The sequence below is a fragment of the Canis lupus genome, chromosome 30, assembly GCF_003254725.2.
Source record: "Canis lupus dingo isolate Sandy chromosome 30, ASM325472v2, whole genome shotgun sequence".
Classification (NCBI taxonomy): Eukaryota; Metazoa; Chordata; class Mammalia; order Carnivora; family Canidae; genus Canis; species Canis lupus.
In genome coordinates, this window is record NC_064272.1 from 24,520,858 (window position 1) to 24,546,511 (window position 25,654).

At 44.1% G+C, this 25,654-nt stretch overlaps 1 protein-coding gene across 2 annotated transcripts in view; it reads left to right on the forward strand.

Annotated features, from left to right (window-relative positions):
* Positions 1-2,631: 2,631 nt before the first annotated feature.
* Positions 2,632-25,654, forward strand: part of FAM81A (family with sequence similarity 81 member A) — a 75,727-nt gene continuing 52,704 nt past the window's right edge. Inside the window, exons 1-3 of one of the 2 annotated variants that reach the window (XM_025472638.3) lie at positions 2,632-2,790; positions 21,395-21,462; positions 22,956-23,229. In XM_025472638.3, coding sequence (XP_025328423.1) covers positions 21,416-21,462; positions 22,956-23,229 — 321 coding nt within the window. In that variant the 5' untranslated portion in view covers positions 2,632-2,790; positions 21,395-21,415. Of the gene's footprint in view, positions 2,791-21,394; positions 21,492-22,955; positions 23,230-25,654 lie in introns of both variants that reach the window. The other variant, XM_025472639.3, reaches the window with a different exon arrangement.

The following is a 25,654-nucleotide window of genomic DNA, read 5'->3' on the forward strand; positions in this document are numbered from 1 at the left end:
AAGTAATACAAAAAAATCCATTTCCTGTAATAAGTCACGATCAATGATTCTGGATAGATTTTGAAATTTAGCCTACAAAAATAGTGGAAAAAACGTGGATAGACTCAAATCATTGCGAACTAAATTTTGTCTTCTCAGGATTCAAAACAAATAATCTGAAAAGGAAAAAATAAAAGTCATTAAGTGGGAAGTTCTGGGTCTGATTCAAGGTTACTGTGAAACTTTGGGATTCCTACTGAGAGATTCAGAGTTTGAAAGAGCTACAATTATTTGTTTTCTCCATAATTAATCCTAAAATTTTGGATTTTACTTATATTAATTGATATGATTTTTTAAAAAGATTTTATTTATTTTAAGGGGGAGGGGCAGAGGGAGAGAAACTGAGCATGGAGCCTACAGGGGCTCGATCCCACGACCCCAAGATCAGACCCAAGCCAAAACCAAGAGTCGGACACCTAACCGATTGCATCACCCAGGTGCCCCTTGGTGTGATTTTTTTTTAAGATTTTATTTATTTATCTATGAGACACACACACATAGAGAGAAGCAGAGACATAGGCAGAGGGAGAAGCAGGCTCCCTGCAGGGAGCTGGTTGTGGAACTCAGTCCCAGGACCCTGGAATCATGACCTGAGCCAAAGGCAGACGCTCAACTACTGAGCCACCCAGGTGTCCCTCCTGGTGTGATTTTTAAGAAGGAAGTTAAAGTCAGGCTAAATAAAAGGGTGTATATATATATATATATATATATATATATAGCCAGGGCCCTTCCAGTTCCAGCCCCTCCCTTTCTTTACCCTTGTGAATGAGGGAGTCTTGCAGCAAAAGAGCATCAAAATTATGCTTTGATAGGCCAGCAGAAGTAGCTGTGGGGAGTTTCCCCCTCTACTGTATAGGTGCTTTACTCTGAGGAATAGAAGGGTCCACTGCCCCCCTCCTAGGAAGCCAGGGATGGGTGCCCTGAAGCTCTGCTTCAAGGAGCAGTGGCAGGATGGAGCTGGAACCAAGGAACAGAGTGGAATAGTAAGCAGAGCGGGGAAACGAGACACGGGAAATGAGAACTTTCATGTGCCCATCTGAGATGCACGCCTTACACACTGGAAGGCAACCCAATGGGGACGGGCAAGAAACATTTCGAACCTTTCTTGGGACTCTGGATGGTGGGCTCTGGGTTCGAATGGGCACTCTCCAGTTATACCTGCACACCCTTCCAGACCCAGTGGCAAGTTATATGTGAAAGTCCACTAGGAAACTGAGTGATACTGTGACCACCATGACATAGGATTCAATTCCATATACATCTGCTGAATGCACACCATGTGCCAGGCAGTGGGAATCTAAGGAAGGAAACCGAACAATAATCATTGAGCCTTTGCAGCCATAAAAGGATGCTGTTAGTCAAATCTCCATATCCGAGATCTCAAGGCCATGCAGTCTCCTTATCACAATGGCAGTTTCACACATGTCTGTGGTTGTTTCCTTACTGCGTGTCAAGCTGTAAGCTCTAGGAGTGCAGAGAGCCGTGTCTTCCTCTTCTTTACCGTTGTGTGTTGGAGCTAAGCATAGATTCTAGAATTTGACAGGCATCCAGTAAATATTGATTGAATGAGTGTTACCATGTATTAACCCTTTGTGTGTGTGTGTGTGTGTGTGTGTAGGGGGGGGTGTCATTATCCTTTTTTATAAGTGGGGAAACAGCCATAAAATACCCCAGACCACACAGAAGTAACTGATGGAGGATTCCAGAACAGTTCAGGCTGACTCCACGACCCCGGGGGGCCTTTACACCGCATCCCGGCCCGGGTTGGGGGGGGGCTCCAGACTGCTGGGCAGGCAGACAGGACCGGCGCCCTGGGTACGTACTCGCGACACGAGAGAGATGGGGACCGGAGGCGGTGAGGCGGGGGAGGTGGGGGTCCCCCACTCTGGTTAAATCCCGCCCACTCAGAGGAAGCAAAATTGAGCGGATCGGCTTGTGCCTCCAGCTCAGAATCCAAATTGAGAGGAAGGTGGAAAGAGTTAGGACGCCCTGGGAAAGGAGCGAGGGAGGGGGGAGGGGGTGTCTGCAAGAGGGGTGGCAGCCGTTCCTCCCTGCGTCGCGTCTGCCGCGGCGCAGCGCGACCCGGGGGCCCAGCGGGGCTGTCGCGGCCACTGGTGGCCTGGGCCGGGGCAGCCGCGAGGCCAGGTTCACCTGCACAGGTGGGGCGTCCCCAGACGGTGGCCCCATCAGAGAGCTGCTCCCCGGTCTGCAGGGGGTGGCGGGGAGCGAGGGGCGCGGGGGCCCCGGAGAGAGTCGCAGGGCAAGCACCGAGGCGGGCATCCTCCGCCGGCGCCGTGTCACCACCCCTCCCTCCAATCCCTCCAAGTCGTCCAGCCCCACCGCGGGATTTATTTCCCGATGAGCGAAATCCCCGCCCGCCAACTCCGCGCGGCTGGGCTGGCAGCTCGGGGCGGGGGGGGGGGGGCAGCGACGCGGAGAGGCTATTTTGGGTGTGGGAACGCGGAGGGAGGAGGGGCGGCGCCGCCGGGCTGGGCGCGGGCGCGCGGGGAAAGCCTCCAGCTCGGGCTGCCACGGCAACCGCGTCCAGGCAACGCGCCCGGAAGCCGCTCGGGCGGCGCGAACCCGGCCGGGCCGCGCGCGGGGCCAGGCGGCAGGCGCGCGCTGATTGGACGGCGCTCCCCGCGGCGCGGGCCCGCAGCCGGGCGCCCCGCACAGCCCGCGCCTGGGCCGCCGCACCCAGCCGCGCCCGCGAGGACATGGGCAGCCGCGCCGCGCCCGCCCCCCGCGCCGGTGAGTGCCGCGCCCCGGGCGCCCCCCTGCAGCGCCCCCTGCAGCGCCCCCTGCAGCGCCCCCGCAGCGCCCCCCGCCCCGGCCCGGCGTGCTCGGCTCCCGGGACGGCCGGTGACCTTGGGGCAGCCGCCCGGGCGGCTAGGCGGGGGGGCGGGGGTGGGGGTGCAGCGCCAGGGCCGCGCGTGGCCCCCGTGACGTGCTGCGGGCGAGGGGGCTAACTGCATGCTGACGCGAGGGGATGAAGTTGGGCACAGAACGCAACTGGCATCGCATTTCTGCGGGGGCCGGGGAGGGGGGAGTTGCGTGCTGGCACACCAGAAGCCGGGAGCGACTGTTTGCGGGAGCTGGGGTGGTGCACAGATTGCCGGGGTGCGGGGGGGGGGGGTGAAGCCAGCCGTCCCAGGACTCGGAGCTGAGTGACCTTGGACTGGATAACCTCTCTGCCCCCCCACCCCCACCCCTTCCTCATTAAAACGCGGAGCCCCGGCTCCTCGCAGTTGCCCAGGGCTGTGTGCCTTTGTACTGTGAGCCGAGAAAGGGCCCTAAAGTATGATTCCGCAGGGGCAGGGTGCACAGGACCTAACCGTGTTCGCTCTGCAAGCGATTTCCACTAATTGGCTCTCAGAGTGGCAAGAAATGGTACCGTTTTAGGGGAGATTATGGACAGAAAGCAGTGGGTGGTCCAGAGAGCGGCTTCCCACGATCGATGCCCCAGTTAAAACCTCTTGGGTGCTCTCAAAAGTCATGAACAAAACCAGGGTTCATAGTCCCGAGTTGTTCCCTCCTGTAGTTGATCTCATAGGAAACTTTGTATCTGAACAGGTAAGATCAAGACCCAGTAGTGGCAGGCAGCAGCAAATTAAGTGAGTCATGTCTTCAACATGCACGAGGTTTTGTGTGTGTGTGTGTGTGTGTGTGAGTGCGTGCGCGTGTGTGCGCGTGCCCGGCTGCGCTCACGCTCTCATCTTAAAGTCCGCGTATGTCAGTGTTAGAATCTCACAGGAGTAACCAGAAATAATGCTAAAGGGATTTGGATCCACGGAAGTGCAGATCTCCCCGGGAAGCAGGGGCAAACATTTGCAGCTTGCTCTTTAAATAGGAGTTGGGTTTGTGAAAGTAAATATGTTCTCCCCCCCCACCCCCCCCAGAACCATCCCTCGGGTTTGCCCATTGTGGGGGCCTTGTGGTGGAGTGTGTGTATGGGAGGAAGGTACCCCCAGACCCGGTAGGCTGTTGTGACACCTCTTCTATTTTTAGCACCAGCTGGTACTAAAAAGACACTCAGGCCCCTTTCTGTATTCTCAATACTTAAACTTCCCTCTTCCAAGGAGAGGGAAGGGAGGAAATGCCCTGTCCCTCTCATGGGCCCTTGGGCTTGCCTCTTCAGGCTTCCTGCTCCAAAGCCACCCTTAAATGTTCATTCCAGTCTGCTTTCCTCTATACAAAAATGTGGGTTGGGAAGAAAACATTTTCGGTGTTAATGAATAAGCTTCTGTAAGCTTGTTTACCTGCCGCTTTAATAATCTTTAATGGTTTACATGTTAGAAATCTGATAGCATTCAGACCCAAGAATATTTCCTGCAGGAATTCAGCCCACTGAAGCCCCACAAATCTTTAATGAATCACACTTCATTACACTCGGAAACCTCGTTGACAAACTATTCCACCTTCTGTCTCTCCAGTCTCTCGTTTCTCACATCCTGCAGCCATACTCCTGAATTTTCCTTTTCTGAAGCTCAGCCCATCTTCTGTCCCTCCCCTAGCACCAGAGCCTGAGTGAACAATTTCCCTCACCGGGAGCAGGGATTGGATTTCCTGCTTCTCGATGCTGCTTCCAAAGCATTAACCCTGCCAATAACAAGATCTCCAGTTTACAAGGTCATGCAGTCTGCTCGTGCCCCATCCCCTCCTCCTTCTGTTCTGGATCAGTGCTTACCAAACCTGGGGGGGCTCCCGAAAATCGCCCGGAGTATTATGAAAAATGTGGCTCTTTAGACTCTCTCAAATACACAAAATGAGAATCGTCAAGATGGGCAAGACCTACAAATCCTTACTTTAAAAACAAACCCAACAAGAAGAAGGAGGAGGAAGGAGGATGGGGAGAGAAAACAGAGTTCTGTGGGTGATTCTGATGTACACCCAGGTTTGGCAAGCACTTCACTGGATGCTACAAAAAAGTAACAGACAGATAAACATGGGCAACTAGCTTGGTTCTCGTCTCTACCTTGTCCTTTGCCCATGACTTTGGGGTTTATGTTGAGGCTCTATTAACTCATTGACCTTGAAGTTCCTCAAGGTCTTCAACCATCGACTCCTGTGGCCTCAACGTCCACTTTACTTTTCAACCCCTCACATTTTGGATTTGTTAAGGCTTGGGAATCTTTTTCACCTTCAAGATCTGATCAGGGCTTTGGCCTGCTCAGCTGGTTGTCTCCATTTACGGCATTTGATTTTAACCATTATTGAGGACTCTGGTCCCTTAATTGCTTGCTGTTCCAATCCCTTTATGGCTCCATTTCTTCACTTGGAGTCTATATGTTGCCAGCCATTTCGGTTCTGTCTGGAATCTTTATTCTTAACATATCGGGCTTCTCATATTCCAGTCCTCAATCCAAAATCACCCTCATTATCTACTTTTTCTTCTCCCAGCTTGCCAAGTTATCCAGGAGAAAGTCACAAAGACCTGTGGACTGGTTCCATTGCAAATTTATGCTGGCTCTAATTTCACCGAGGTCTTGCTTTTCTGTGAAAAAAAAAAAAAAAATCCATCTTTTATTAACTCTCTACTGCATTCCTTTAGAGATTGTGCCAGATTTTCCCATTCCTTCCACTTCCAGTCAATTTCCTATCAGCAGATAGCCTTTTTTGCATTGAAGAGATGAAGGATGTCCACGTCCTGGTTTACTGCCCTCTGCCTCAAGATGAGCTGTCATCCTACCCACCTCGCCACCCCAAACATTTTTCTTTACCCATCTTCGTTCTTCTTTATTTCCTCTTTCTCCAAGGGAAAAAAAGAATGTCTACAAGTCCCCTCCCCATAATTAACCCACATACACTGCACACTCTCTGTTCTCTGGACTTTTTTCTATCCTTCTTGCCTCACATGGGAATTTGCTCCGTTACTCCCTTTCTTTGGTTTCTTGGTCCCTCCTTACTCTGCCCAGCTCTCTCCCCACCATATATGCCAGTCATCTTTCTCATAATAAAAAACACTGTGTTAGAGTCCCAGCTCTGTCCACCAGAACTTTCTGCGATGATGGGAATATTTTGTACCTGTGCTGTCCAGTATGATCGTCACTAGCCACTTGTGATTACTGAGCACATGAAATGTGGCTAGTGTGACCGAGGAACTCAATTTCTAGTTTTTGTTAATTTTAAAGATTTTATTTATTTATTCATGAGAGACACACAGAGAGGCAGAGACACAGGCAGAAGGAGAAGCAGGCGCCCTGCAGGGAACCTGATGTGGGACTCGATCCCAGGACCCAGGGATCACTACCTGAGCCGAAGGTAGATGCTCAACCACTGAGCCACCCAGGCGTCCCTAATTTTTGTTCATTTTAAATTAATTTCAAGAGCACACGGGGCATGGCTGCGGTGTCTGGCGGCGCCACCGGGCACCCGCTGCTCTGTTACACTGTCCTCGGGGTTCCCTCCTCTGACCGCCCACTCGCTTGTCTGGCCCCACCCTTACCTTTGTGCTGAAACTGCTTTCTTGTAGGGCTCCCGCAGAGGTGTCCTGGTTGCAGAGCTGAGGCCTTTACTCTCCCTCCCTCCTTGATCTGCCCCGCCGCCTACTGCCCAGACCTCTCTCTTTCCTTGTCACTGTGTCACTGGTTGTCCACGTGCAACTTGAACCTCATTCATCTTGTTTTTCCTCCTGACTTCTGAACGTGGGATTCAGTGGGGTCCCGTCCTTGGCCTCTCTTCCTCTGCCAGCCTCCTGTCTCCTCTCCCTCCCAGCTGTCAGCTCACCTTGGAGCTAACATTAGCTGTCAATGCATGGTTCCCCGGGGCCTCACCACGATTCACTTGTATCCTGTCCTTCAGTCCTTGCGCCGCCTCTGTGAGGCAGATACTCCCATCAGTCCTATTATGTAGGTGAAGAACTTGAAGCAGAGAGAAATGAGAATAACCTAGGTAAGTGGTTGTGAAGGAGCAGACCTGTGAAAGGAATTGGAGCAATCTGACCTTACAGCCTGCTTTAGGTTAGCCTAACGAGGCTTTCCTGAAGCCTCCAGACGCCTTCAAATCTACATTTGGAGCCTGCCTTCTCCCAGATTCCATTTGGAATCTGTTACCCAGAACCCCAACTATTTGGTGTCTAAACAGCTCTTCATCCTGGCTTCCTTAATCACTTTCCCCTTTTTAACTTATTTTGAAATAATTCAGATTTACAGAAAAGTTGCAAAAATAATTTAAATAATTCTCCTCTTTAATCCAAATTCTATAAATATTAACTATTTTCCCAGCTTGCTTTATCCTTCTTTCTCTATATGCTCTCTCTATACATACACACACACACATATGTTGTTATGGTTTTTCAGAACCATTTCAGAGGTAAGTTGTAGACATGATGCCCCTTTACTTACCTCCTCCAGTACTTCAGTGTTATTTCCCAAAAAACCAGGACATTTTTTTGTATAACAAGCATCCAAAATTGAGACATTGTCATTGAATCTGTACTGTTGTCTAATCTACAGACCTTACTCACATGTCACCAGTGGCCCTAATAATGTCTGCTTTTTTTTTTGAGATTTATTTATTTATTTGAGAGGGAGAGAGAGACACACACACACACACACACACACACACATATGAGTAGGGGGAGGGGCAGAGGGAGAGGGAGAAGCAGGCTCTCTACCCAGGGGCCTCCATCCCAGGACCCATGATCTGAGCCAAAGGCAGGTGCTTAACTGAGCTACCCAGGCACCCCTAATAATGTCCTTTATAGTAGAAGAGAAGGAAAAAAATCTTTAAATCTTTTGCTCTGTTAGTTCTCACCCCTCTTTAATCTCCTTTTGTCTGGATGGTTCCTTCGTTCTTTGTCTTTCACGGCCTTGATGCTTTGGAAGAGTATAGGCTGAGATTTTGTTCTATATCCTTTAACTTGGTTTTGCCTGTGTTTCTCATGGTGGATTTAGGGAGGCACCCCATGGGGGGACAGTATGCCCCTCTCACTGTGTTCCCTAATGATTTCTGTGCCTGTTGCCATCCTCTGTAACCTGCTCTTGGTCGCCAGCGTTATTCTAACTTCTCTTTTCTGCACTCCCACAGGCAGTTGGTCATTGAGCATGGAGGTGCTCCCTGCACGGTGTCTCTCAATTACTCTCTTCCTTTCTGTTCCTACTGCTTCTCTCCTGTCTCAGGAGTCCATGCCTCTGCAAACAATCCCAGCGACCCTCCCAGCCTTTACTTGCACTGCTTTCCAATAGGAACCCCTGTGCTGGGAAATTTCACCAGTCAGTGCGTCCTCTGCTTTGCCCTCCCTTCACCATTTCTCATGCTGCCCTGTGTTTCCTTAACCCATCCTTTTGAGTGTCCAACTCAAATGCTTTTCTGGATGGCCCAGTTCACACTGGTCCTGCCTTCTGCCCAGAGGCAATGCCTGATTTGTACCACTCACGGGGCAGGTTACCAGCCTCTCTGCTCTTGCATGGTGGCCTGCCTGTTTTATTTCCCTGTTGAATTGAAGCTCTGAAGTGTGGGGGCTGTGTCTTGTTCAGCACTGTAGAGGCTCAATGAGTATTTGCTGACTGGACTCATTTACTTGATTAATCATGTAGTGAAATGTGCAGGATGATCTTAGAATTGTCAGCAAGCATCCAGTATGTGATAGTGGGTGTGAAACCCATGCCATACTCCAGGAGTCAGGTAGATGTGGGTTCAAAATAGAGCAAAACGGTGGATAATTCGAAAAGGTACTAACCTGTTATAAGTGCAGTAAGTGATTTTCCCCCGATGACACCTAAGCCTTGGGTATATGTGTCAAGACAAAGAAATGGCATATTCAATTTTAAAAAAAGAGTGAAGAAACCTAACATAGCATATTAAAAATGGCCCATCTATTTCTTCACACCCCAAATGAGCAGCTGCATGTGTGAGGAGCAGTTTTCTCAGGCTTGCATCCTCCCTGGGAGCCCTCGGACCACCTGTTTCTCTCTTCATTGTCTAGCCGCCTCTCCCTCCTGTCACCCATCAGCGCTGCCTTTCTGCCTTCACTCTTTCCCTCTGCTCCTTTGATTCTCCTGCCTGTTCCTTTCTCTTAATAACTCTTCTGCTTTCATCCCTCTCTGCATGCATTATTTTACTTTTTGACTTGTTGGATGTGATTTTATGTTCCATGCATTTTTAATATAAAAGCAGGTGAAAAAAGATAAGACACTTTTGATTTTTGTGTTACTACTCCGTGATCTTCTGTTGTCCCTCCCCTCCACCCCCATTGGTTAAGTGGTTCTTGGTATTTTAAGAACATGGTTAGCAGTGATAATAAAATGGTTTATTGGGGTACCTTTCTGGTCCACCAGGAAATGACTGGGAATGTGTTGGTTGACAGACCTCAGAAGGCCTGAGTTTTTCAGTCTCTGTGAAAGCAAAATTGGCATTTGAAGTCAGTAATCAGATTTTAGGGTGGTGACTTGTTGAGCTTGTTGGAATGACAGTATTTTTGCTTAAGGCGTGCCTGCGCTTGCTGGCTGGTGGTCAGCTTTTTTTCTCATTCTTAAGAGAATGCTTTTGTGCAGATGACATCTTCTCTGGATAAAGTAGCTACCGAAGTGAAGGCAAGAGATTCTGCTGCTTGGCTGAGTGGGGCTTACATACAAAGCGTGTTTATGTGGGAGAGAATGTGTGGGGGTTGCTTTCACATTATGGAATTCTTAAAATTGTTTAACCGGGAAGATGTTATTCAGAAACCCCTGGTGCCTTCAGCTTGTTTTTTGTTGATTTCAGATTTCTTTTTTTTCCCCATTTTTAATTATCTCTGGAAGAGCTCAGGAGTCCTCCCCTGCTCTCTCTAAAATAGTTATAAAATTAATGCACTGATGTCAAGTTGTTACTCCAAATAAAAGAGTCTCTCATAGACTCTTGTGTTCAGCGGAGAAGTCCAGCCCCCTCCTGCTGCGTATGAGAAAAAGGGCAGAAGCTGGAGGCTGGATATTTCTTCCAGGGCCAAATCCTTAGCTTTTCAATCACAGACGCATATAGGGTAGAACCCGGGAGTCGCAACTAGAGTTCTGTCTACACGAATGTACAAAGTCATGCCTTCCTTTCGATGGTCCTTGGTGCATCTGGGGGTGTAGGTAATTTAGTAGGTAGAAAGTTTACACCAGCTTTTAGAAATATTTTTTCTGTTCTGTTGCATTTGGCAGATTCCCTTTTTTAACATTTGGTAATGTGTCTTCTCTAATGCTAGAAAGAAAGTTGCCAAATATAGCTGTTGAGCATAATAAAACACCCTGAAAGTAATATTAAGACACTTCTTTTTGGTGTGGGTGCACGGATGTGTGAGTGCCCGTGCACACTGCAGGGCAACCTGAAGGAATCTGCCAAGCTCACGGCTGGAAGGGATCTTGAGTCAGCAATCAGTATGTCATCTGGGCAGAGCAACTCAGTAATTAAAATGATGGGTCTTACCAAATTAGAAAAATAAGCAAATAAACAAATGTTTATGAGTGTCTGTGAAGAGGTGCTGTGCTGGGCTTCATGGGTGTTACAGATGCATATGGTAGCATGTCTCTGCTGCCCCAAAGTAGCTTAGCTGGGGAGACATAATCCATGAAAATTCAAATAATAATAGAAGATTTAAATAGTATTTCAAAATAGCTATTATTAATAGATGGGAACAAAAATGGATGTGTTTTTGCAAAAGTTCTCCGGAAAACATTAATATTGTTCTAAGATATGGAGAGTGGATTAAAGCCACATCAGTGGCCGTTCTGAGGGTTTTAGGGGTTCAGATAATTCCAGACCATTTGTGAATTCATCTGGACCTGACAAAGGCCACGTGTATGTTACAGATTTACTGGTAATCCTTGCACTTGCTGGCAGCCACCATAAATGTTTTGAGCATTTTGAAGGCTTTTTTGTTGTTTGTTTGTTTGTTTGTTTTAAATGGGTCAGAAATACAGCCCCTCTTCACATTTGCAGAGGGAAAAGAAAACAAGGCTTGCAAAGTGGAATCAAGGCCATTTTCACAAAAGGCAGAAGAAATAGTTGCCTTGGGACCCTGTGGAGAGACTCACACACCGTCTCTGGAATCTAAGACTTTTGGAATGCTGTCCTGGCCGTTCCCACTGATGGCAGCCACTGGACCTGTATACAGTGCCTGATTCCCTACATAAGGGCAATCCAGGGCTCTGATGAGGGTTTCAGCAGGGGGACTGGGCTCAAGCCTCATTATATGCCCACAAGGGAATGGGGTTTGGGGAACAACTCATAGGAAAATGGGAGTTGTTTGGTGAGTATAGAGTTTCGGTTTTGGAAGATGAAAAAATTCTGGAGATCTTTACACACCAGTGTGTATACAGTTAACACTACCGTACTGCACATTGACATTTTTTAACGATGATAAATATTTATTTATTTATTTATTTATTTATTTATTTATTTATGGATTTTATTTATTTATGAGACACACACACACACACACAGAGGCAGAGACACAGGCAGAGGGAGAAGCAGGCTTCATGCAGGGAGCCCGATGTGGGACTGAATCCCGGGTCTCCAGGATCACGCCCTGAGCTGAAGGCGGCGCTAAACCACTAAGACACCCAGGCTGCCCAGTCTTTTTTTTTTTTTTTTTTTTTAAGATTTTATTTATTTATTCATAAGAGACACACAGAGAAAGGCAGAGACATAGGCAGAGGGAGAAGCAGGCTCCATCCACGCAAGGAGCCCGATGTGGGACTGGATCCCGGACCCCAGGATCACACCGTGAGCCTAAGGCAGATGCTCAACCGCTGAGCCACCCAGGCATTCCAAGGATGATAAATCTTGTGTTACCTGTTTTTAACCACAGTAAAAAAAAAAAAAAAGAGCCCAGCAAACTTATTTTAACTGAGCATGTCTTTAACATAGCATATCTTTTAAACCCAGAATCAGGCTTGTCTCTTGGGTTTTGATAACTGTAAGTGGGGAATTTCTTTCTTTCTTTCTTTCTTTCTTTCTTTCTTTCTTTCTTTCTTTCTTTCTTTCCTTCTTTCCTTCTTTCCTTCTTTCCTTCTTTCTTTTTTTTTTTTTTGCTTTGTTTTTGCTCATTGGTTTATTCTTTTATTCAAGGAGTTTTTATTTAGATTTTTGTCATTGTGAAAATAACATTCAGGTATTTTGAAAATAAGGAAAAGTGGAGTATAAATGTACCCAATGCCACTATTTATATTTTGATATATTTCTTTATATTGTTATAAAAAATATTATCATAGGGGCACCTGGGTGGCTCAGTGGTTGAGCTTCTGCCTTCAGCTCAAGTCGTGATCCTGAGGTCCGGGGATCAAGTCCCACATCGGGCCCCTACTGCTCGCTCTGCCTATGTCTCTGCCTCTCTCTGTGTCTCTCATGAATAAGTAAATAAAATCTTAAAACAAATTATAATAGTACTTTTAGTTCTGGAACCCCTCTCCCACTCCCCTCAGGACAGTTGAATGATTTGTGCATTGCTGGAATTGGAAAGAAATGTCAAGGTGTGTCAGGTGAGATTCACCTGCCATTGATTTAAGGTGTCCAGAGAAGGACATTTTGGTGTGAGGATGCCCAATGACTTAGAGACTCTGTAAGGCCTTATAACATTCCTTCTTTTGGTGACTTACCCAAATTTCTCCCAGATCCACCTCATAACCCTAATGCCATTTCCATCCCCAAATGTGCTAGTCCTGTACATTTCTTGCAAGCATGGCTCATTTAATCACCAAAATTCTGTCCAGCTTTAGGGAGAGGGAGCTGTCTATTAAGGAGACAGGATGTGCTTCTTTGAACGGTTTTATTTTCTTTGCACATAGTTTGGAGGCACGAATCTTAACCCTCAGTCTTCACCTGCTGTTATCCATGGTCTTTCTTTGGCCGTCTTTATCAATCTAATACTTTGGGTTTGGAATAAGTCATCCCTGGCCTCAGTTGCACAGCCCTCTTCATCCTACTTGTACTGAAAACAAATGATTTACCCTGATGCCAGCTATTCACATCACAAAGCAATGCTAGCCATGTGGCACAAGGTAGGTTGGGGGAGTGGCATCAAAGGTAGCCACAAGTCAAGGAAGTGTCCATTCATGGAGACAGAGCCCTGTGGTGGGTCAGATAGGAGAGGGGAGGGAGGCAGGTAAGAGTGGCCTGTGCACACAAAGGGGTGGTGATTGTCTTGTCCTTGACCACTCCATCCATCTCCATGGGCCTAGGGTCAGCTGAGCTCCTCACTTTGGGGAGGAGGAAGAAAAAGGAGAGGATGGCAGAGGTAGACCTTAAAAATTGACAGGTTCTTTAAACTCAAGTTAAAATGTTTTGTACCATCTAAATTGTGGTGCCATAGAGCAAAGCCCTGGTTTCCAGGTCCTGATTATGGTTTTATATAGCACTATAAATCCTTTTTCAAATCGTGTTCTTTTAAAAAAAAAAAAACCTTAACATTATAGCTGGCATATAAATATTTTCTATGTTACTTCATAGTCTTTGTAACTATGATTTTAAATAGCTATTGATATTCTCTTAAGTGGATGTGCCATATTTTAATTAAGTACTCTTTTATTGTTGGACATTTAACCAATAGCCATTTATAGGAATATTAACATTTAGATAAGATCACATATTAAGTATGGATAAAATGCTTTATGGCTAGAGATTTGATGAAGATTAGTTACTGTTCTAATTTCATGGTCCTTGGAACGTCTAGGGCAAGACTGAGTTCTGGGTGTGTGTGCTGGAGAGACTAACACTTTGACTTCCTTCCTCCTCATGGTCTTTACATGATTGTTTGTGTAGGCGTGGGAGTAAGTAATTTTCTTTCTTTTTTAATGGTACAATGAAAAATTAAGAAGTAAAACATCATTCATTTAGTTGAAACCCTCTGTATCCATATGTCTAATCCCCTCTGTCTCTTGTGCATCTTCAGCTTTACTAGATATTGAAGATCGCTTTCCAAAGTAGTGGTACTGATTCACATTCCCATCTGGTGTTCGTGTTGTTCCATATATATTCCCGTCAATACTTGATCTTGCTGCACTTGATTTTTGCCAGTCTGATGGGGTGAAACGGTATCCCTGCGACTTTATCTCTTGTGGCAAATTAGATTTATGTTATAATTTGTTTTCACTGGCCAGCACAGAGCCAGTGTTATGAAAAAACTTGTTAGAGTTCTTATCCTGGGCAGCCTTGTTAAAGTTCTTATTCTGGGCAGCCTTTTTCTGGGCTCAAGTGGTTTAGTACTGCCTTCAGCCCAGGGCCTGATCCTGGAGACCCGGGATCGAGTCCCACATCAGGTTCCCTGCATAGAGCCTGCTTCTCCCTCTCCCTGTGTCTTTGCCCCCGCCCCCGTGTGTGTGTCTCATGAATAAATAAATAAATAAAATCTTTAAAAAAAATAAAGTTCTTATCTTTCTGCAGTATTTTTTTGAGATTTTTTAAAAAAAACATAACAACCATTTGGAAATTTATTAAATGACTTGAAAGTTGGACTATAAAATAAATAATCTCTTCCCAGTGAGCAGAACTACACCTTGTGTGATTTGGTATCAGAATCCTAGGTGATTACAGCTGCCAACTGTGTACAGGTGACTGCCATATGACTGGTCTCTGGTTTATTCTGTTCGTTAGGAGCATGTTACAGATCCCACCATACTCCAGGGGTGGGGATCATACAAATATAGACTCCAGGAGGCAGGGATCATGGGGGCCACCTTACATACTAGGCTGTCCCCCACAATAGTTACCATGTTGTGATCATCATATTTCAATGTCATAGGTTTGGATGTTTAGCACTGCTACTGCAGTCAGAGACAGTCAGATTTCAGGAAACAGACTCGTGCAAGTCTGGTTTCCATCACAGTGAGAAAAGTAGCTGGCAGACTAGGACTTGTGCTAATTCCTGCATGATCTCCTTTTATACACATCCAAATGGGAAGCTAAATGAAGTGCTTGGTGAGTGTGGGCTCAGGGCAAGAGGAGTGAGCAGGAATATCTTAGTGGCTAATGTCATTGGACCATGAGAACTTTTTTTTTTAACGCATAACTTTTTTTTTTAAGATTTTATTTGTTTATTCATGAGACAGAGAGAGGCAGAGACACAGGCAGAGGGAGAAGCAGACTCCCCGTGGGGAGCCCGATTGGGACTCGATCCTATGATCCTGGGATCACGACCTGAGCCAAAGGCAGGTGCTCAACCACTGAGCCACCCAGGTGCCCTGGACCATGAGAACTTAATGCGTTCCTCTCCATCAGAGAACTCTTTCTGCTGCTCCAGATTCTTAGATTGTTGGAAACACTGAAACATTTTGCCTCTGCAAACTCTGCTTTTACTAGACATGCTGTGTATACCATCCCCCTTTCTGGTTGCACATTCATTCTCTAGTCAGAATATAATTCATTTGATTGAAGTCGACATTATGAAATGTCTTCATTTCTGTCATCTGTCCTTGAGATTCATTTATCCAGCAAACACTCATTGATCATCACTGTGCCAGATGCTTGGAATAAAGCTGTGGAAAATACAGCTCTTCATGGAGCCCACAGTATGGAGCCAAAGACTGACATTGAACCAGTAATCACAAGTGTGACGACTGTTTGCCCTGTTTTAGTTGTGTCAGCAGTATCTCGGATTGTTCTTAATGATCCACTGATTTTAATCCCATCTTGATTCTTTAGATTTCATTGTCAGAGTCTCACTTTAACCTTAATTTTGAAAGTAGCTTGCATTCTGTCCCGCAAACTTTTATACTATCTACATCATTTTTTTAAAGATTCCATTCATTTATTTGACAGAGACAGAGCGAGAGAGAGTGAGAAAGAGCAGGGGAGCAGCAGGCAGAAGGAGAAGCAGGCTCCTCGATCAGTGGGGAGCCCGATGTAGGGCTCCATCCTAGGACCCTGTGATCATGATGTGAGCTGAAGACGGATGCTGAACCAACAGAGCCACCCAGGCGCCCCCTACCTGCATCATTTCATAAAACAAAGGAAAGGAAAGGAAAATAAGAGACCAAAAAGTTGAACTGACTCATGATTTAAAATAACATTTCAGTGTAAATGTTCATCAGTAAGAGGCTGCCTAAAAATTTAGTGTATCCATTCAGTCAGTGTAATATTATGCAGGCATTAAAAATCATGATGTGTCTTTATATATTTAGATGGAAAGATGTTCGTGATACAGTGCCAATTAGGGAATGCAGGATACACATGGTATAGCGTATGATCTCATGGTTTTTCAAAAAGGAAAATGTATCCCTGGAGAGAGATCTTTAAAAAATGTAAATTGATATATTAACATCATCAATTTCCAGTGGTTTTCACTGTATTCTTTACGCCTTTATGTAGAACTTAAATTTTAATATTATATTAATCATTGAAAGCACTTTTCAGTTTAAGAAAAGGTGTTTCTGGGGATCCCTGGGTGGTGCAGTGGTTTGGCGCCTGCCTTTGGCCCAGGGCGCGATCCTGGAGACCCGGGATCGAATCCCACGTCGGGCTCCCGGTGCATGGAGCCTGCTTCTCCCTCTGCCTGTGTCTCTGCCTCTCTCTCTCTCTCTCTCTCTCTCTCTGTGTGTGTGTGACTATCATAAATAAATAAAAATTAAAAAAAAAAGAAAAGGTGTTTCTTAACATGTTTCAAATATCTTCATACAAAATATGTATGTTACAAATTGCTCTTTTCACATGATGTGCCCTGATTAAAAAACACAAGTGACAGCATTGCTTCAGTGTAGCGAGCGGTAACAGCAGCAACACATGCTGATGCCAAGAGGAATAGCATTGGCCAAATGAAAGGGTTAAAGCAGGTACCCAATAATTTCCCCACTAGTCCCACCCAGGAAACAATATATGTCCTTAAACCAATAAATGCTACTTGCTGAACTATTTATATAAAATTTTATTTTTTAAAATAGGTGTATTTTCTATCAGATGTGCATTAGCCAGAGAAAGGAAAGGAGCCAGCCCTTCCTGGGAGCATATGGAGTGCCCTAAGGCCAGACAGTGTTCTGGATTCCCCATGGTCCTCCTGTGGGTTATGTCTGGTGAAGAAGAGACCCAAGGTTCAAATCTGTCCTCCCTCCTTTCCTGGCCACGTGTGGTTGGGCCAGTTGCTGAACATTTTAAAATATCTTTCCTCTGGGTAAATGGTGATGATAAGAGCATTCCTTCACTGATAGTGAGGATGAATTCAACTGGGGCACATGAGTGTACTCCGGGAGCATCTGACACTGGTAAACACTTGGTGAGAGTGAACAGCTATTATTTATGTGGTCCCCAGCCCAACAAGCTAGGGCCAGCCTGCTAAGATCACATTGTTAACGGGGAAGCTAGGATTCAAAGAAGGGTCTTTCTGACTTCACCGCCCATGGTTTCCATGCTGGAGAAGTGTGCCTGCGATTGCACAAAGCATGAGTGGGAGAGGAGGGAGAGCACAGACATTAGGGGGAAGATAAATGGACAGTGAGAATGGGAAGTTAAGAAAAAGGAAGAGGCAAAGGAAAATGCAGGGAGAGCCATGAGGGTTAGGAAAGGGAAGCCAAGAGGCCAGGGAGTGGAAGAGTGGGGAGAGGGAGAGGAAGGAGAGAGGAAAGCAGAAGCCTTCCCTTCCCCCCCCCCCCCCCCCCAGAGTTCCTGGTGAGTTTGTGGTTAGTTCTTGGTCCTGGGACTTCTTCCCTCTTCTTTGCCTAAGGCAGTTTGCTTTTCCCAGTTCCAGCTCTGGCCCCACCCTCACTGCCCCAGCACTGCCCCAAGGACAAAGTCCCAATCCCTGAGCGTGGGTTAGAGCTGTAAGTTAAAGCACGACTCCCTCCTACCTAATCTTTCTAGACACACCTTCAGCTGTTCTCTGCTCTCTATCCTTTCCCTCTATTTTTAACTATAAGAAAATAGACTTTATTCCCCTACTGCCAGATTACAACCACTTTATTCATGAATGCTTTGCCTATTTTTAAAAAAAGTTCTGACACTCAGCAGAACACATCAGTGCTGTATTTTGATAGTAAACTGAAAAATTAACTTAATTTTTATATAATTGGTATTTAATTTTTCAGTAAAAACTATCATTATCAAAATGATGTATCATTTTCCGTGAAATGATACTGTAGTTATTTCTACCCAGTGTCATCTTAGTGATTTTCTTTAAAGATTTATTTATTTATTTTAGAGGCAGGGGAGGGGTGGAGGAAGAGAGGGAGTGAGAATTCAAGCTGACTTCCCACGGGCTGGGAACCCAAAATGGGGCTCTGATCTCACCTCCTGAAAAGCATGCCTAAGCTGCAGTCAAGAGTTGGAGACCTAACAGACTGAGCCATCCAGGCATCCCCAGTGTCATCTTACTTATAAAAATATGATAAGAATCCTCACAATCACAGAAAGTTATTTTGGTTTAGAGAATAGCATATCCCTTTGCTCTTTGGTGAACTCCCAAACTGTATTGATATATTGCACGCTGTAGGCATTGTGATACTTTTTCTTATTTCTTTCAACTCTTCTCTCCTTACTTTACCTACCTGTCCCTTCCCCTAATTTCCCCAAGTTTTTTAAACTCATAAACTGGAGATGAATGTTATAACAGCAAAATACAGCACAAACAGACCAGCATACAACCCAGATCTGCCTAATAATGTCGCAGACCAACTTGCAGTGCTAGAGCTCAGATTTATAAATGTGTAGGAACTGATGACCACAGGCAAAATAAGCCAGAATTGACAATGGGAAGATCTGGAAATGGTCTTTGAGAAGTTATTTAACCCAGTGAGTTATTTATTTTTAATATTTTTAAGCCTTATTCCTTTGTGACATAAGCCCCATTGTTCTAGCAGACTCAGGATACTAGCCAACCAAGCAAGCTAATAAACAAGTTCCCACCACATTTCATGAAGAGGGCACCAGTTCTGAACAGACCTCAGTGTGTGTTGTGAGCTCATGCCATGTGACATTTCCTGTCATAGAGAGTGCATAGTGCTTGGTAATAGGTTTGTTATTGAAAGACAATCTCGGACAATGCATAGTAGATAGAATCCTTTTTCAGGAGGTTGATGTGGCTGGGCTTCTGTACCTCCAGCAGGAAAATTCTAGAAGGGTGAAATGACCTTCAGAAAAGGGGATTCTGGGCACCTGGGTGGCTCAGTAGTTGAGTATCTGCCTTCAGCTCAGGTGTTGATCCCGGGGTCTGGGATTGAGTCCCACATCAGGCTTCTCACAGGGAGCCTGCTTCTTCCTTTGCCTATGTCTCTCATGAATAAGTAAATAAAATCTTTTTTTAAAAAAGGGATTCCAAAAGTGTCCATTCATTTATAAATCTTATATTAAGTGGCTGTTTGGGATGCAGTCTTAGTAAAGAACTATACTTTTTAACCAAAACATTCTCTAATGCCTTCATTGCTGCAGTTTCTGATACTGGAATGCAGGTCATGCTCCCATTAGCAGACATGTATGGACTGTTCTGGGTCAGCTCTATGTCTATTAAGATTTGAAATGTGCTCTTATGGAACATGTAGTTTAATAGAGAAGACAGACTATTAAACAGCTAAAAATAACAGTATAATAGGTAGTATAAAAACATAGAATAAAGTGCTGAAGAAATACAAATGAAGGAGCTATTTTATTGAATTGAAGGGCAGGTGGGGCCTTAAAGGATGAATAGGAGTTTTCTAGGCAGGAGGGATGAGAAGCGTGTTTCTCATAGAGCTCACCGACAGAGGTGTGAAGGCAAAAGAGTGCATGACATATTCAAGGACGGTGGCGGGTGGAGTGGCAGTGGGGAGGATTAGCATTGGCTGGAGTGGTACCATATGGAACTGGAGGAATGAACTAGGCCAGAGTGTGCTGAGAGCCTAGAAAGTAGAGGTGATGTTGGAGTGTTGAGGAAAGAAGGTGTGGAACAATCTTTCTGTTTTCTACTTGTGGAAATCTTACTCATTTTCATTAGTTCCTCCCTGACCTAGCTGCTACCTGGGAAAAAGTAAGGCCTCTCCTTCTTTCCTCCCCATGTGTTTTTGTTCATAGCTGCTTATCCCATTGCTTCATGCTTGGCTGAGATATATATCTATCTTTCTCTGTAGGCTGTGAAGCCCCTGAGGGGTTGGGATTTTGTCTTATATATTTAGGTTACTCAGCTGCATAATAGATGCCAGATAAATGTTTCTTAGACTGGGCTATTCCATAGATTAATATCTCAACTAAGGTATATTCCAACTTTAAAATGGTAAAGATTCTATGATTCTAAATCTTAATGTCTTCCACACTGGCCTAATTTCATGTAGTCTAAATGACAGAGATTATTATCTTAAGAATTGAAGAACTCCTTTGGCATCATCACTTGTTTGGCATGAATCACTTTTTTTTCTTAAATGTAATTTGTTTAAATTCAAAGTTTTTTTGTCTAGGAAAATGAAATGTTCACATTTTGAAACTCTAAAAATAACATACTGGAAGAGTTGGTGCCAAAACAATGGTTTCAATCAGAAATGCTCTGTGAATCTAGCATCTAAATGAGACCTAATTACTGAATCAGATCACGGTTACTAGGCATTCATTATTTTAAGGCAATTAACATCACTATTGAGAAACCTAAGTGATGAAATATTTTAAAAACTCTCCAGTTTTGCTCCAATTTCTAATGTGTTAGGATGACCAAATGCTCTTTATAGGCGAGATAAAATGGCAATGATGATATCTTTTAATAAAGCTTTAATAAATATCAATCTTATTCTATTTGTGGATAGATAGGTTCTCCTGAATCAGATCCGGTTGATTACGTATTGATTTAAGATGGATTTAGAAATAAGTGCTCTTAATTTGCTATGAATTCACTAAATTTGCTGAGATCATATTTACTAAGGTAGTTTTCTACCTTACATGATTGAATAAGCCTGTTAAACTATCTTGTTTCTGTAAAAGTGGTTTCTCAAGCTTAAAATGCAGTTATGGGAGGAGGAAACTTCAAAAAAATCTGTTTAAGAGTCCTCGTTGATCTAACAAGGCTTAGCAGTATTTTTTTTTAAGATTATTTATTTATTTATTTATTTATTTATTTATTTATTTATTTATTTATTCATGAGAGACACAACACACACACACAGAAAGAGAGAGGCAGACACACAGGCAGAGGGAGAAGCAGGCTCCATGCAGGGAGCCTGATGTGGGACTTGATTCCAGGACTCCAGGATCACGCCCTGGGCGGAAGGCAGGCTCTAAACCCCTGAGCCACCCAGGTGCCCCAAGGCTTAGCAGTTTTAATTTTGATTTTTCTTGATCCTTTTCTCCTTATTTGCTGTTTATTTCATGTATAGGATATAAGACCTTTAATAATATAACTGATCAGTATGTCAGCATTAATATACGATCCACTTAGTAATTTAATAATAAACTTTAGATGTCATTTAAATTCCAGATATAAACTGTTAAATAATTTAATGCTTTCTTTTTTCCACAGATGTGAATTATTAAAAAGAAAATGGCCCAACGGAGCACTGTATTTCCTTCTCTCGTCACCGAGGAAAGGTATAATATATGGAAAATATGCATCTAAGGTATACTTTTCCTTTCCACCAATCCCCTGAGGGCTGCTAGTGGGTGTGATGGTTATTATAAATGAAGCCTTGTGGCTGTTACATTACCCAAGGATGATTTTGTTCAAGGGCAAGAGAAGTACAGTTGCGCCCCTCTCCAGCATCCAATTTGTAGGATCTGCTCAGTGATGATAAGTGGAGACTTCGTAATAGCCCTACAGTACAGCTGTACCTCTGGTCACTAGGAAAATGCAACTCTGGACGCTTGGGGGCTAATGTCCCACTAACCCTCTTAAATCAGAAGTTGCAGACTGGGGATCCATAGACCAGAACTGGCTCATGGAAGCACGTTGTTTGGCCTGCATTATCATATACTTCTTTTTTTGTATATATATTTTTTGGATTCAATTTGCTAACTCATAAATACTTTTTAAATGACTTGTTAACATTTAAAAATCAGGTGATTTCACATACAAGTCTGAATTTCCTACTATTCTTGAAATAAGAGATAATCTGGAAAAATAGACCTGCATTCCCCATTGGTCATTCATGGATGGAGCAAAACTGTGGCTGCTTTAGTGGAGGAATGCCCTTTCCAGGTCTCCAAGGTCCCCTCCCTGTCCTATCAAATATGATATGCATCATTTGTTTATGTCTTCTGCTTGACCCTTGTAGGCATTTGAATTTGTTGTTATGTTAAAAAATAGCTGTAGGGGAATGGAGGGGAGGGCATGTCAGGAGACTTTGTGAATAGGTGTTTTTTTTTTTTTTTTAAGATTTATTTATTTTAGAGAGCCTGTGCATGTGTGAGTAGGGGGAGGGGCAGGAGGAGGGACAGAGAGGGAGAGAGAAAGAAGCAGACTCCCCACTGAGTGTGGAACCCAAACTAGGGCTCCGTTTCACAGCCCTGAGATCATGACCTGAGCCGAAGTCAAGAGTTGGGACACTTTTTTTTTTTTAAGATTTTATTTATTTATTCATGAGAGAGACACAGAGAGAGGCAAAGACACAGGCAGAGGGAGAAGCAAGCTCCATGCAGGGAGCCCGATGCGGGACTCGATGCGGACTCGATCCCGGGTCTCCAGGATCATGCCCTGGGCTGAAGGCGGCGCTAAACTGCTGAGCCACTGGGGCTGCCCAAGAGTTGGGACACTTAACCAACTGAGCTATGCAGGTGCCCCAATAAGGTTGGTCTTAAGAAGCTTATATTGGAATTGGGCATATCTCTGTATGTCCAGTTCCACCAGCCTCTTGCTTTTGGAGGCCATGGAGCCTTGTTATCAGCACAGTTAAGTCTCTGGGTATCACTGTTTAAAGATAACTGGCTCCCTGAGAAAACTCTTTGTGGCAGAAACCCGGCCTCAAACCCCATTTAGCTTGTAGGGATAGATAATTTGCATTTCCTTCTTTGGGAAGTTTTGAATCTGACTTTGAAAATTACCTTTTCCCAATTGACAACCCTAATAATGTGGCTTCCTTCCACAGGCGAGTTAGAACCATGCCCCGACATAGCCAGTCCCTGACCATGGCACCATACTCATCTGTAAGCCTAGTGGAACAACTGGAAGATAGGATCCTCTGCCACGAGAAAACAACTGCAGCCCTTGTGGAGCACGCCTTCCGGATTAAAGACGACATCGTCAGCAGTTTGCAGAAAATGCAAAACAAAGGTGGAGGTGACCGCTTGGCCAGGCTTTTCTTGGAGGAGCACATCAGAAACATAACTGCCATAGTGAAGCAACTCAATCGGGATATTGAGGTGAGTTAGGTGTGTGAGAGTCAGGGTGGCTGCGTTCCTCCTCACAGACCTGCTCCTCTTCCCCACATGGGGTCAGCAAGTCAAGTTCCTGCCTCCTAGGCAGTAATGCATTCACATCAGAGCTTTCCAGTCTTGTGTATTCTAGTGATCACCAAGGAAACAAGCTTGAGCAAATATCCTAATTAAATTTATTTCAGTATTTGATAGCAGTTACTGTCAGTGTTATTTATGTTTAATCTAAATTTACCTTGCTGACTATTAAATCACTTTGTTTTGTTTGGCTCTCAATGGAGAAAGAGAAGAACTAGTCAAATAGTTTCTCTGTAAAACCCTTCGTATCGTCGAAGATAGCTATTAAGTCCATTACTAGGTCAGCCTTTGCTGCTTCAGATGAAATGTTTCTAGGCCATAATGATTATATATATAATACAGTTTATTACTCAAACAATTTAGGGATTTGAATTGCTTCTCAGACTTTCCTTTTATTGCTTTATTTTTTTTTCTCTGAAATGAGCCCAATAAAAAGCCAATATTGTCTAATTTTTAAAGTTTGTAAATCTGCTATTTATTGAATAATCACAGAGACCACACAGTTTAGTTCAGAAGCGTAATAAGATCATTTAGGGCTTGGGCTTTCATTACTGAACAGTGGTAATATCCTTCTCATGTAATTTTTAAATATATATAAATAAAAGGTATCTGGATAGATTAAGGAAAACCTTTGTTCCAACTCATAGAGATTGTATCTGAATTATGCTTCCTGAAATTAAGCCTCATTTTTTTTTCAGTGTCAAAGTGTTTATTCATTTTTTTAACAGCTTTATTGAGGTATGATTTATAAGGCACAAAAATCTACCCAGTGTAAGTATATAATTCAATATTTTTAGAAAATGTATAGAATTGTGCAACCATCAACATAATTTAATTGTAGAACATTTCCATCACCCCCGAAATTTGTATAGTTCTGTCTGCAGTCAGAACTTCTACCCAAGCAAGGCCCGGGTAACCACTGATCTGCTTTCTGTCTCTAAATGTGTCTTTTCTGGGCTTTCCAGTTTTATAATATGAAGTCTTTTGCAACTGACTTTTTTCACCTCGGATAGTCTTTTTGAGGTTTAGCTATGTTCTAGCACGTGTCAGTGCAGGCATACCTCAGAGATATTACAGGTTTGGTTCCAGATCACCACAATAAAGCAAATATTGCAATACAGCAAGTCAAATGAATGTTTTGGCTTCCCAGTGCATATAAAAGTTATGTTTATACTATGCTGTAATCTATTAAGCATACAGTAGCATTATATCAAGAGAATGTACATACCTTAATTTAAAAACACTTTATTGGAGGTGCCTGGGTGGCTCAGTCAGTTAAGCATCTGCCTTTGGCTCAGGCCATGATCCCAGGGTCTTGGGGTTGAACCTCACATCAGGCTCCCTGTTCAACGTGGAGTCTGCTTGTCCCTCTCCCCTCTCTTCCCCTCCACTCATGCTCGTTCTCTCTCTCTCTCTCTCTCTCTCAAATAAATACATAAAAATTTAAAAACAATGGCAACAACAAAAACCACTATTGGGCTCCATGCTGGGCATGGAGCTTACTTAGAAAAAATAAAAAATTAAAATAAATAAATAAAAATACCTTATTGCTTGAAAGTGCTAACCATCATCTGAGTCTCCAGTGAATCGTAATCATTTTGCTGATGGAGGGTCTTGCCTCTATGTTGATGGCTGCTGACTGGTCAGGGTGGTGGTTGGTGAAGTTGGGGCAACTGGGGCAATTTCTTAAAAATAAGACAATAAGATCAATCAATCAATCAATAAAAGTTTGCTCCATTAATTGGTTCTTGTTTTGTGAACAATTTCTCCATAGCATACGATGGTGTTGATACTATTTTACCCATAGTAGAACTTCTTTCAAAAGTCTTATCAACTACCTATTCTGAATTTTTTGTTGTCATTTCAATAGTCTTCACAGCATCTTTACTAGGAGTAGACCGCATTTCAAGAAACCACTTTCTTTGCTCATCCATAAGAAGCAGCTCTTCATGTTTTATCATGAGATTACAGCAATTCAGTCCCATCTGCATGCTCCACTTCTAATTCCAGTTCTCTTGCTATTTCCACCACATCTGCGGTTACTTCCTTCCCTGAGGTCTTGAACCCCTCAAAGTCACCCATTAGGGTTATAATCAACTTCTTTCAAGTTCCTGCTAATGTTGATATTTTGACTTCTTCCCATGAATCATGAATGTTCTTTACAGCATGTAGAATGGTGAATCCTTTCCAGGGGGATTTCCAGAAGGAATCCTGATCCCTGGTAGCTGTAGCCTTGTGAAATGTACTCCTTAGATAGTAAGACTTGAAACTTGAAAGACTTGAAAGTACTCCTTGATCCATGGCTGCAGAATGGATGTGGTGGTGAGCAGGCATG